Consider the following 13,413-nt stretch of genomic DNA (forward strand, 5'->3'; position numbering starts at 1 on the left):
ACAGAGATCTCGTTCCTTCTTATTTCAATCATCTTATTTTCCTTAAAGTTCATCTCATACACAGGCATAAACTTCCCCCACAGTCTAGTTCTTGGAGAGTGCACATTCAAGGAGCAGTTACATGGTTTCTCTACCCTCTGCTGTTCCTTACAATTGGTTTTGAGGTTGAGAAAAAAACATCAGAAGCAAATTTGGTCTCTTCAGCACATTCTAAGCAGCACATAGAAGAAAAAGTGTCTTCTCTCGGTGACCTTATAAATGACTAAAATTAATGCCTATGTCTAATTATTTGTAAGAGGTTAAAAACATAAAATTCTCATACTATTTTTCATTTTTATTCATTTGTTAGAAAAAATTTATAAAGAACCACTTCAACTCATCAACTTAATTTTTACACATAGCATAATTAATAGAAAATGAAGAATACTTGCTTAATTTTTGCCTTTACTAGCCAATTTTCATGAAAATCAATTAGCTTCTATAATTCTGTAGAAGTGGACAGTTGTCCTGTAATGTCATAATGTACTCAATATAAATACATTTGACCTATTTAACCATTGTAATTATCAAAATAAAATTACTTGTTTTGGCTAATGAATGACTAAAGGATTTGGCTCCTAAATAATTTTAAATTTATTCTATAATTTTGTAGCTATTTTATGAACTGGCATGACAAAATTTGCCAGGCTCAGCTTGTACGTTTCCTGTCTGAGACCTACAATCAGCAATGTCGCCATTAAATCTGGGTTGCTTTGAGTGAAGACAGACTATTCAAGATGACAATCTTAGTCTCATTGCAGCTGCATTACTTACTTTTTCTTCTTTGTAAAAAGGCAGGAAATATTCATACACACACACACATATATATATATACATGTTGTGATCAAACTTAAAGATAAAACTTTTAAATAATTTTCACTTGTATCTGTATGTCTTTTTGTTCACATTAAGAATTTGCTTCTCAAATACATAGCAAATGATAAATTAGAACAAGCACTTCATTCTCTAAATAATACTACTAATACTACCACCATTATGGTTACTGAATACACACACACACATATATATATATACATGTTGTGATCAAACTTAAAGATAAAACTTTTAAATAATTTTCACTTGTATCTGTATGTCTTTTTGTTCACATTAAGAATTTGCTTCTCAAATACATAGCAAATGATAAATTAGAACAAGCACTTCATTCTCTAAATAATACTACTAATACTACCACCATTATGGTTACTGAAATTAAATAAACTAAGGCTAAAAAGCTTCACTGAAGCTTGATTCATCCTAAAAATATAAGAAAACTAATTTTACATAAAAATAAAAATTCAGAAATATATTATCTCAAGTTCTACATAAATTTATTGTGAGAAAAGTAAACCATAATTACATAAATGCACATGTGCACAAAAAATATATTTGAACTCTAACCTCATTTTCGAAGTTCTTAATTTCTAATGCCAAGGAAAAGAAAACCAGGAATTCACTTCTCAACTCAGAATACTTGAGTCAAAAAATCAATAATAAAAAAACTAGGAAATAATTTGGAATTATAACCTTAGGAAAGAATATTTGGACTAATGCTATTTATAAAGAATTACACCTATTATAAAATTTATGAAATTCAATTAGAAATCAAGAGCAATTATATGAACTATAATAATAATAAAGTAATATAATGTAATAGGGTATAATACATAGAAATTTTAATTATGTAATAGATTACTATATTAGACATTATTCATAATTATATAGATATCATAATTATATATTACAAAAGTATAGAATTATATTTCTATGATATATGTCTTATGCTGTTAAATGTAACATATAATTTAAATTATACTTTTTGAAAGCTAGCCATGATCATGAGGGATGAACTAATATAACATTCTTTAAATTCAAAATCAATTTAAATCTGGAAAAATGTGTATTACAATTGTTTAAAGATATTGAAAATAGGCATCATAAAACTGTGATCCTTAACACAACTAATCTATATATCTTCAGTTACATTTGCTTAAGACTAGAGTACAGGAAGGTATCTATATCTCCCTTATCGACTTAGAACTTTGAAAGACTCCTTTTTAAATTGAGTAAATAGTACTATTTTGACTTGAGAAAAGCATGATGATTGAAAGTTCAATGAGATCAAGAGGGCTGAAACTTGCAGGATTATGTACTAGAAATAATACAGTAAAAAGTATCCAAGAGTATCTCTGATTCTGATTATATATATTGCAAACAGCTCCATACAGGATTAAAACTCTGAGTACTGGTAAAATATGGCTACCATCTGCAGAGCTTACATGGGACTTTTAGGTTCTTAATATCCAGGTTAGAAATGACTGAACAGATTAGAAATTCATTGGAGATTTTATTGGTAACTAAGGTTACTCTAGCCTCTACCATCACAAACTTAAAATAGTCCTTAAAGACAAAAGTTGACGCACAAATGACTGTGACCAAGAATGGCTTCACCATCATTAAATGAAGATTAATAAAAGTTGAATATGTAACATACTATAATTCAAAATTCCTAGTAAAACCTAACTAGACTTTTGAAGGAGCATGAAAGTGTGTCCTAAGTCATTACAAAGAAAACTGGGGAATAAGACCAGACTCAGTTAACAAAGATGAATTTTTGGAAAAGAAGTTCAGAATAGGTGTTATAAACACATTCAGACACTTTTTAAAAAGAATAGTAGAAATACAAAATGGGACCTATAAGAAAAATGTAATCTTTAGAGGTAAAATGAAAAATTTACTGGATGAGCTGATTACCAGATTAAAGAAAAAAGAACAGAAAAATAAAAGAAAATAATGGTCAACCTGAAAACACAGCAATAGAAGCTATACAAACAGAATCAGGGAGAAAAGAGCCTGAAAAAAATTGAATAGTTCCTAAGAGACCAATGGAAATATTAGGAAGCTACATACCTGTAAAGAAGGGATTAGAGGTAAAAGAGAGAGAAACAAACAAATGAAAATCTAACACCTAAATATTTCCAACTTTGATGAAAACTATAAATGCACAAGTCTAAGAAGTTCAATAAATCCTAAGTAGAATAAATACCATTTGTTCCTGTTGATCTTGACTGTCAGCTTGTATGAATCAACAGATTCATATAAACATAAGGATGTTAAAAACTATTAGGAAATAATCAGGAGAGAAAAACAACGTACATTCTTAGTGTCCAGCTCTAGATAAACTTGCCATAAAATGCTGTCATATATACTATTTTTAACATCCAAGGTGAAAAATTTAAACAAATGTCCAAGTAAGTCATAGAATCAGGAGGCTACATGTATACATATGTACTAAGTTTTAAATTAGTAAATGTTTTGAACTCCAATTTGCTATTCCTGATAACTATTGTCTTGGTAAATTAAAAAATTCAAAAAGACTGCAAATAAAATAATATTTATAGTGCAGAGTTTGGGTATTTAACTCATAAAATTCTAGGTGAATGAAATAATTCATTACTGGAAATCAAAGGCTCCTGGAAAGACCAATGCACATGCTGTTGGCTCTGTTAATTCCAGATCTTCCACTGCTCCCTCTCTCAGACTTTGCAGAAATGAATCACTTAATATGGGTGAACCTTGGTGAATTATAGACTAGACCAGTATTTTTCAGACTTTTGGATTTCAATGAACAACGATAAAAGTGGAGGATGAACAAATTTGGATTCGTGAATTTTTCTTTACATAAGCCAAAACACAAATTTTCATCTCTAATTCAAACATTTCATTGAAAATATATTTTTAACCAAATAGTCAAGAGGACAATTTTAAATAGAAAAATTTATTTCATATTTTAAAAATAAGAGTATTGATGGAGGGGAGAAAAGGGGGTGAAAAGAATTAAGATGTGTTATGTATATGTACCAGTTGCACACAAGGAATATAAACATTGTGTGCTGCAAACATGTACAAAAAAGGAAAGAAGATTAAGAGGTGGACGGAGGGAAGAAGTGGAGAGGGGATAAGGGATAAAACAAATTAAGATGTTTTACACATACGAACCAATTTCCCAAGAGGAATGTAGACATCATGTACTACAAATGTGTAATCAAAAATGTGAAAAAAAAACACGAGTAGAGTTTTGAAACAAAAATATTACATACTGTTTTTTCCACTGTGCTGCATACTAATAAAAATTCAAAAAATATCTAGAATCTTTCTTTGGATTCATAGTTAGAAATTACTGAATTGATTTCTTTATCTTGTTTCTCTCAATTACAAAACATTTATTAGTAGTCTTATTTTGATTCACTATGTTAAGCAAATATAATTGAGACTAAATAACATCATCTGAATGAAACGTAATCCTAAAAATAAATAAAATTATATTTTGTGGAATAGGAGAAAATGTCTTTTAATGTTTGATATAAAATTTTCCACAACACATTTTAGTACACATTAAAAGACTTTTTGAAAGTTCTTAAGGGAAATGACAGTGTCTATTAATGAATCATTCTGGTTGCGCAAACTTGAAAGAGAAGTTGCATTGTGGTAATACCAGTCTTTATCTTAGTGACCAAGAGTCATTTTGAAAATGTGTAATATCATTTCCCTAAATAGCTTAGGTCAAAATTGCACTTCAGTTCCTTAGTTCTCCATTTCTGCTCTTGACTTGTGTGTATGTGTCTGTGTGTTTGAGTGTATCTGTGTGTGTGTGTGTGTGTGTGTGCGTGCATGTGTGTGAGCATTGCGGATAGAGTTGAGACAGCTTTTTATTCTATCATTTATAACTATGGTATAGCATTAACCTATGAACTATAGAACAGTGCAATAAACTAGATGCCTCCGTATTTTGGAGGTAGAAAATGGAAACATCATTCATTTTCTCACTTAAATATGTGTGAATCAAAAGAAAAAACTTTCTTCAAGCTCATACATGGCACAGGAAAAGAAGAAACCAGCAAAGAGGCCAAAAGCAGGTAAAATTATACATTTTAATCCATCTTATGCTTTTTAAAAGGTGACTGATGTTGAATTATTTGTTAGCACTTACTTTTGAAATATATGGCTGAAAATAATTGTTCCAGTGCAAAAATGAAAATAATTTTAAAAAATTTATTAGGAGTAAACAACTCTTAAATCTAAAGAGTTCTCCTTTTTTATAAGTATAACAATTTTACCCACACAAAGAACAAGACTAATTTTGGTTGAAATATAATCTCAAGTATTTATCTGTCCTGAAGCAAAAAAGAAACATGTAACATACGCTTTCCTGATTCCTCTGCAAACATAACATTTAAATATTATTCAAAAAGGATTGTGCATGTGCATGTGGGGGTGTATTTGTGAGTGTGTGGGTGGGTATTTACCAATTCCAGACTTGTTTGGAAGGCAGAAGAAAAAATTTTACATGTCCCATAAATTGATCTGAAGTTAGTGCTGTTTTTTACAGAGCTAAGGAGAAAAGAAACAGGCTAAGTCTTCTCGTGCAGAAAGCTGAGTTACATGAAGAGACCCACTCCAGTAGATCTGGGCCCTTGGCCAAAGAAACAAGGTGAATAACTTTTTCTGTTCAGGGGGAGATTTGACTAATTCTGTAATTAAAGTTTGAGAAAAAAGGAAACTAGGGATTTATATTTTATTGGAATTTACCCAGTGATATAAGGAAAGTAAGGTCTCAGTTTGAGAAACTAGGATTAATTTTAAAATTTAAAAACTAATGGCTTGAATTAAATAAATACATGAATATTTAAATTAGGTCTTTAAAATATATACATGTCAATTTTAAACACTATATTTTACTTCATGTAATCTAATTTCTTTTCACAATGAAATTTCATAGAAGAGCTATCCATCTCTTTCCTCAGTTGTTTGAAAAATGCACTTAGTTCAATAATGCAGAACTAAAAGATATTTTATATTTTTAGCATTTCATACAAACAAAATAGAATAGCCTTACCTTTATACTATTTTAATACAAACCTTCAAAGTTTGAATATGAAAAGATCCAGGAAAATGTTCAATTTTCTACATTATTAACATTGCTAAAATATTTGTTGAATTTTTAAAAATCTTTTATATTTCATAACCTTTTGAAACTTCTTTAAATATCCTGTATCTGTTTTTTAAAATGCAGCATACTATGATTAGAGTTTCACGGAGATTCCAGGAAAAAAGTTTGACTGAAGGATACTTTTTATAAGTTTAGGTATTCATAACTGCTGAAATAAACATAGTTGACTGATTCATTTTTTATTTGCTCTAGAAATGCTTAATTTAATGCATAATTATCTTCTTCCTTAAAAAAATTACACCCATGAGGAAATCCATCCTGTTAACACATTGTTCAATAGGCAAGTTTCAAAAGAAAATTGACCAATTATTTTGAAGTTTCCTATATGTCTGACTTTCATGATATAAAAATCAAAAGACAAACCATGCAAAAAAACTGAAAAGAGCAGTAATTTAGCATATGTTTGAACAGATTCATAAGCAGACTCACTGCACACTCCACTATAAAACATTTTGTTTCTTGAACAGTGTCTCCCCTGAAGAAGCAGTGAAATGGGGTGAATCATTTGACAAACTGCTTTCCCATAGAGGTTAGTGACATTTTTACCAAATACTTTATTCTTTAATGGAAAATTTAACAAAGTATGCATGTAACTATACAAAAGTCATTTATATGACTGGGTAGTTTCAATAATCTGTTTTAGATCAACATATGTAACTAAATAACAAAATAGCTAATAGAAGATATTTTAAATTTTTCTCATTATTGATGAAATATTCATTATTTCTTTGCATCATAGAAATTTCAAAATGTTTAATTTTTCTGAATTTTAAAAGATTCTCTATTTTATGTATGATTAGCAAGTGGCCTATATTATTTTTATCGCCAAAAGATCAAAAAAGAGGTAAAGTAATCCTTTGTGGATATTTAGGAAAAATTCAAGAATGTAGTTTTTTTAAATGTTTTTAAAGCAGAATTTTGTAGAAATGTCAACTCGGGCTCTTGTGCTTGTGAGGCAGCGAGCAGAACTACCGAGCCAAATGCCCGGCCCTGAAAATTGGCTCTGTACGTAAGGTAGAATGCTGTACCCTATAGATGGGGTATGAGGACAGAGTTTAGTCCCTGTTTGCCCCTCACACAGTGTGATACATAGTGTTTAGAAGATAGGCTCTCTGAATTTATTAGTCAGTTTGTACAGGGAGCAGGCAATTTTTTTTAAATTAAGTCCATAATTTCTCTCAAGTAGCAAAACTGACAATTTGTACTGAATAGGTAATGGGAAACTACACAACTTATTATTCTCCATAGTGGCACGAACTGGTCAGCTGAAAAGCAACACCTCATTGCCTCCTCCTCAAGCATACAGCTTTTGTTTGCACCTCAAATTTTTCCTGTTCCTTGACATACTCTTTATCTGAAACACAAATTACCTCCAAGATCTTCCCCAGACTGTTCCAACATAAGGCCAGTCAGCTATCTCACTACTGTATGTAGCAATGTCCGGTGGATTTCACGTGCTAAACTTCGTGCTGGGAGAAGTAGTTCCTGATGCCAGAGAAGCTGGAAATGAACTTCTGGTGATTCAGCCTCAAATACCTGATCCATTTACTGAAGCACCAACTTTTCTTCTCTGTCTTCATTTTCTGTATTTTCTCCTGCTTTATTTTTTAACTTTCTACATCGTGTTGGTGATCTTTGCATATTTTCCAGCATTTACCGACATATAAATTATCTTTCTGAAGATTGTCTCTGAAATTATTCCCTTTTCCAATGTAACAGATGACTCAAAGAAAGAAAAACAGGTAGAGAAATCACATTTTAAATTTAGATAAGGGTATAACAAATGAGAGTAGAGGTAAGAAATGAAGCTTGCATTAATAAAAGTGCAACACTATACTCCCTCCTTATTTTACCTAAGTACCACTGCCACTCTGTTTTGAGGAAGAGTACCTTAAGTGGCTTTCCTCAATTACACAGTTTCCCTCACTTCCTATAACTGCTTCTGAAGAAAATTCTCACTATATATATGTCAAACCTGCACCATTTTAATTGTCTTGTTTTCACTATTTTTAATTGATATGTATTAACTTTACATAATTATTTTGCACTGTGTATTATTTTGACACAAGTGTGTAATATGTAATATCAAATCAGGGTAATTAGACCAGAAATAATATGAAACAGTTATTATTGCTTTGTTTGGGGACATTCAAAATCCATTCTTTGAGCTATTTTAAAATACACAATAAATTATTATATACTACAGTCAAACTGCTGTGCTATAAAACACTGAAACTTATTCTCCTCCCTCTATTTCTGTACTGAATCACCAATCTTTCTCCACTTCTGCTCCTCCCTACCCTTCTTTGTCTCTGTAGTCACTATCTACTTTCCACTTCGAAGAGATAAATTTATTGTGTTTCCTCAGGTAAGATCATGCAATATAAGTGTTTACGCCAGCACTGACATAACATCTTTCTGTCCCATCCACATTGCTGCATATAATAGGATTCCATTTTTGTTTACTGCTGCAAGCTATTTGGTTTTCACTCTGTACCACATGTTACTTATCCATTCATCCCTGAATGGAAACCTGGTTTCATTCCATATCCTGGCTATTATGAACAGGGTTATCCTCACTATCCTGCTACCACTATTTTATTTCAACCTCAATTATGGACTTAATAGGTTAGTTACAACCTGTGTAAACTTTTCTCCATAATTCATGTCTCTAAATTTGCTTTGTTTTAATCTTCTACATGCAACACTTCAGTACATCACTACTCTTTAGTCTCCTTATCAATGAGAACAAGGAGGAAAATGACAAAAAAGTAGAATCACATTTGTTTTTACAACTTGACTAAATATTAGAGGAAAAGAGATTTTTTACATTATCAAATCTGACATATGCTATGGAAAATATTAAATGTTCACATAATGAAGAGTTTGTTTCTAGGAAAAATGTATCCCAGAGTTCCTTTGAGATTTTAGTTCTTGTTTTCTTCTGCAAAATAAATGGTCTAAAATCTTAGCTAAACCCCTAATCATTCAGACTTTCAGCTTCCTTAGCTGTAAATAAAGATAATGTTTTTACTTACAATGAAATGGATTTCTGTCAGGATTAAATAAGATGATGAATAAGAAATCAATAAAAGTTAGCTAGTGCATAAATGTCAATAACTACTGTTACAAGGAAAACTAGTAACTACTAACAAGTTTACAAACCTTTTTCTATTCACAATATACTTTAATTGAATAATATTGAACTAGAGGGTTAAAATTTCAATTGAAATCCACATGTAAACAATTTATTACTTTCACTTTAATGCATTGTTATGCAACTATTTTATCATAATTCCACTATCTAAAATGAAGAAAGATTTACCAAGGTAATTAGTTCTACCAAAAAAGGAAACTTTACTAGACATTCTGGAATTAACTTTGTCTGCTAGAAATCAAAATCATATAGACAAAATGGAGTATGATACTCTCTTTTCTCTACTGGTAGAAATATTAAAAAGCTGTAAACTATTAGCAATTTAAATAAAAATGAGGCTATTTGAGTAACAAAATCAACACTTAAATATGAGTATAATCTCATGATCAAAGTGCTTAAGAAATCATGTTACTTATTTTATTGAATCAATTATTTCCATAGCAATGTTAATTGTAATATTAAATTATAAAGCCTAAAATAATCACCTAAAATGCTCATAGCTGCAATGGTTTAATTCAATTTCAATATACACTATATAAATATACTGCTATACACATATACATGTGTGTGTGTGTATATATATATATATATATATGTATGTATATATGATTATTTCACTTGATAATGGAAAGATGCAATTTTAAAAGCACTATAGACTGATTTTTAGCAGCTTTAGGAATGGAAACAGAATAGAAGTATTTTACCTTGTGTTTTAGATTAATCAAATGCCAATAGCTGGACAAAAAGAAAAAGAGAACCTATAAGCACAGAGCAATATAAGCATGAGGATTTAAACAAAGTAATTTATTTAAAGAATTAAAAATGAAGTAATTCTTTATTGAGAAACATAATTTGAAAAAGGAAGAGTAGACTTAAGATGACAGAGAAAACCCATGAAACCAAAAGAGAAAATAACTGGTTTTGTTTCATTCCACAGAAAAAAAAATATCCAGAGAGGTTTTGTTTTGTTTGGTTTGGTTTTGGTTTTGGTTTTTGGTTTTTTTGGTGTTTTGCTGTTGTTCTTGTTGTTTTGTTTTGTTTTGTTTTGTTTTGTTTTGTACCGGTCCTTGCACTTGCAAGGTAGGCAGCGGAACCACTAAGCTAAATCCCCGACCCTAGGTATTATAATAATTCTACAATTTTACTCAAATTATATTCATTTAGCTTAATGCACTTACATAGAGAAGTAAACTTCAGTAAATATAGTACAAACTTTAGTTAATTTTAATGTATCAAAGTAGGATCCTTCCTTATAGCATATTTACCATATCAATAAGAGACATCAGTAACAAGGAGAAACTGAATGTAAGATATATGGGAACCCTGTACTCTCTTCATACTTTCTATAAATCTAAATGTGTTGTAAAATAAAAAATGTATTTTTAAAATTAACTCAAGCATATTGTATAATGAATTCTAACACAGTGAATCCAGCAGTAACTTTTACCTTCACTTGTTTTTATGCACTATTACGATGTGTTTTCTAAGATTCTCATTTGTTGGTATATTTGCTGGAAGTGATACAATGAATCATAAAATATTATAGCTTAAAATTATATATAGACATTAGTAATTTGCAAGTGCTATTTGACAAAAATAGAATACTAATATATTAAGAACCAATATCAGACCATATCTACCATTCATAATCAATTTTGAATTGAGTCTTCATCAGTCTTAATGACTGACTTTATAAATCTTACCACTCTGAATATATGAAATAAATAAATCCAAGTAAAACATTATATATTTATATGATACACATATCTGTGCTTATTTATGTACATATATGTATATGGTTCTGTGTAAGGCATCTTTGAAAGCAAAATGACACTACTGACTAATACATAACTTTTAAAATAATTGGCTAGTTTTAAAATGCTGTAGAATTTGAAGCATACTGTGTAGACTTCAGAAATTCACTAAATGAGATTTAACAGATGCATGCAAGAATTCAAAAGGCAGAAGAATAGGTCATTCCTGATCAGAGCAAATAGTATGAAAATGATGAGAGAAATAAGAAATTTTTATTTGACCTGAAAAAGCAAACAGTTCACTTTTATTGAAGTAGACACTAATGAAAAAATTGAAAATCAAATTGGGGCCAGGTTTTGGGAGACTCTGTACATTCAAAAGCTAAGTTTGATGGATGGAAAGTTAAGTGCTATGGGTGGACTACCTATAGGACTCTTAAAATATAAAAACTTCCCTTGAAGTAAGAAGCATCGTGGAAGGAAAACTGATGAACTTTCTGAATTACTGAATGCGTGTGAAGTTTGTAGGACTTGAAGATGAAGGAATGAGCAACAAAAAGGATGAACAAAGGATCTTGAGATTTCATTGCCACATTATTAACATGTTTCTTATTACAGATGAGAAAGAGAAAGGGGAGGATGAGACATATGAGAAGGTAAAAGGATGCAGTTTACACTTGTTTAGTGGATGGGAAGCCTTATCAGATGTTTTGCAGAGTTTTACAGGTGTGTACCCAAAATATGAAAGGGTAACTGAGGCATAGATAGAGATGTTCCTGTTTCAGGTGATAATTGAGGATTTGAAAGAGAATGTTATTCCCTACGAAGAGTCTTTATCAATAAGAAAATCTTTGCACCACTACATAATTGTTTTTCTATGAATCCTTCTTTCAAGTCCTTGCAAATAATGCTAATGTTTTTCAACTTTTTATTAAAGATTTTCATTTGGACTTACTGCATTTGTAATTGTGGCTCTCATAAAAAATATTCCTGAAAACAAGTCACACAATACATAAGGATAGGAGTGGAATCTGTATGGCATTGTATTGCCTTGATGAAAATATATGGACTGATTATATTGCAGAAAATACTCATTACTGTCTTTGAGGAAGGTCTGCAAAGAAATGTATACTTCATTTTTTAGGGAAGGAAAAGAGTACTTTCCCTTCTACTTTTCACTTTGTGGCTTTTCAAATCGCTCTTGCCAATTTCAGTTAACCAATTAACAATTCTCTGTAAGGTAAAGGATTCCAATGACCTACAAGTTAAATTTGTGAAGCAAGCTGACCTACTGAAAACACTTTCTTTATTAAAGGATAAAAATAAGCAAAATTCACTCTAAATTGGAAATGCATCTTTGTAAATAAGTCATTATCGCAAACAGAATAACATTCTGTGGCAGGTCAGAGCTATGAAGCCTAACAAACTGTCTAGTACTAGGACATGTTACGTTACTTGGGTTTCCAACTTCAAAGTTTCTTAAATTTTTTAATTTCATTTGGTTTGTTGGCATCAGAAAAACACTACAACAGATGCCAAAGTTTCAATTTAGAAGCATGCAATTACAAGCATTTCATGTTTGTATGACACATCGAGCCAGCTTCTTCCAGCGTGAATTCTAATCCCAGGTTCTATCAAGCACTTTTGGCAGCTGCCTCCACCACTGCTGCCTTCGGAAGCTCTGGGCAGTAAGTCACTGCCCTGTGTGAGAAATGGTTCTATTGTGATTGGACTTAATATGGTTGTCCAAAGTGAGTAAGAGAAACAGGAAGTAATGAATGCACTGGGATAATCTTGCACAACGCTGCATATTACTTTTTTTAAAAAGCAATTTACTTAAAATATTAAAAATGAACACTTCATTTATCTTTCACTCATTTCTTGAATTAGTGTTTATTTTTCACCATTATATTTATATTATGACAACAAAAGCACATTCATTTTGGTTCATATATCATGAGCACAAAAGTGCATATGCCGCACTTTTCTTGATAGTAGCACTCTGACTTCATTTTGAATATCTATATCAAACTCAAGACTAGCCCTGCTAACAAAAGGCTTGAAAAATATTCCAGAGAGCAGCAGCTGGTGCACACACAGCAGCCTTGATTTGTAAACTCCTAATGGACTATATTTGATATAATATTTAGGCTATTATGTAGAAGAATTCTATTGGAATTCCTTGAAAGCTGATTTTCTTCTGCTGCTCCAAGAAGAATGAGTCGCCTTGTGATTACCCTTCCTTAGTCCTTGGTACATAAATACCAGTCTTGCCTATCAATTTCCATACCCCTCAACAGTAAAGCCTTTGCCATCTCCAAGGCAGTTTACTGAGAAATGTCTCACAGTTTTAAACAAGATAAATCTAGGTTCACTCATTTCATCAGCTGAAAGACATAGAGCAACATAAGTTTCTGAACATCAAGTTATTTCGTAAGCACTCGTATGGCAAGATG

At 30.9% G+C, this 13,413-nt stretch overlaps 1 protein-coding gene across 1 annotated transcript in view; it reads left to right on the forward strand.

Annotated features, from left to right (window-relative positions):
• The first annotated feature begins 4,658 nt into the window (after positions 1–4,658).
• Rgs18 (regulator of G protein signaling 18) overlaps positions 4,659–13,413 on the forward strand; it is a 21,105-nt gene continuing 12,350 nt past the window's right edge. The window contains exons 1-3 of the mRNA XM_010607977.2: positions 4,659–4,952; positions 5,426–5,527; positions 6,514–6,575. Of these exons, the coding sequence (XP_010606279.1) occupies positions 4,813–4,952; positions 5,426–5,527; positions 6,514–6,575 (304 nt within the window). The 5' untranslated portion in view covers positions 4,659–4,812. The remainder of the gene's footprint in view (positions 4,953–5,425; positions 5,528–6,513; positions 6,576–13,413) is intronic.

The sequence above is a fragment of the Fukomys damarensis genome, unplaced genomic scaffold, assembly GCF_012274545.1.
Source record: "Fukomys damarensis isolate Sample0158 unplaced genomic scaffold, DMR_v1.0_HiC HiC_scaffold_11, whole genome shotgun sequence".
Taxonomy (NCBI): domain Eukaryota; kingdom Metazoa; phylum Chordata; class Mammalia; order Rodentia; family Bathyergidae; genus Fukomys; species Fukomys damarensis.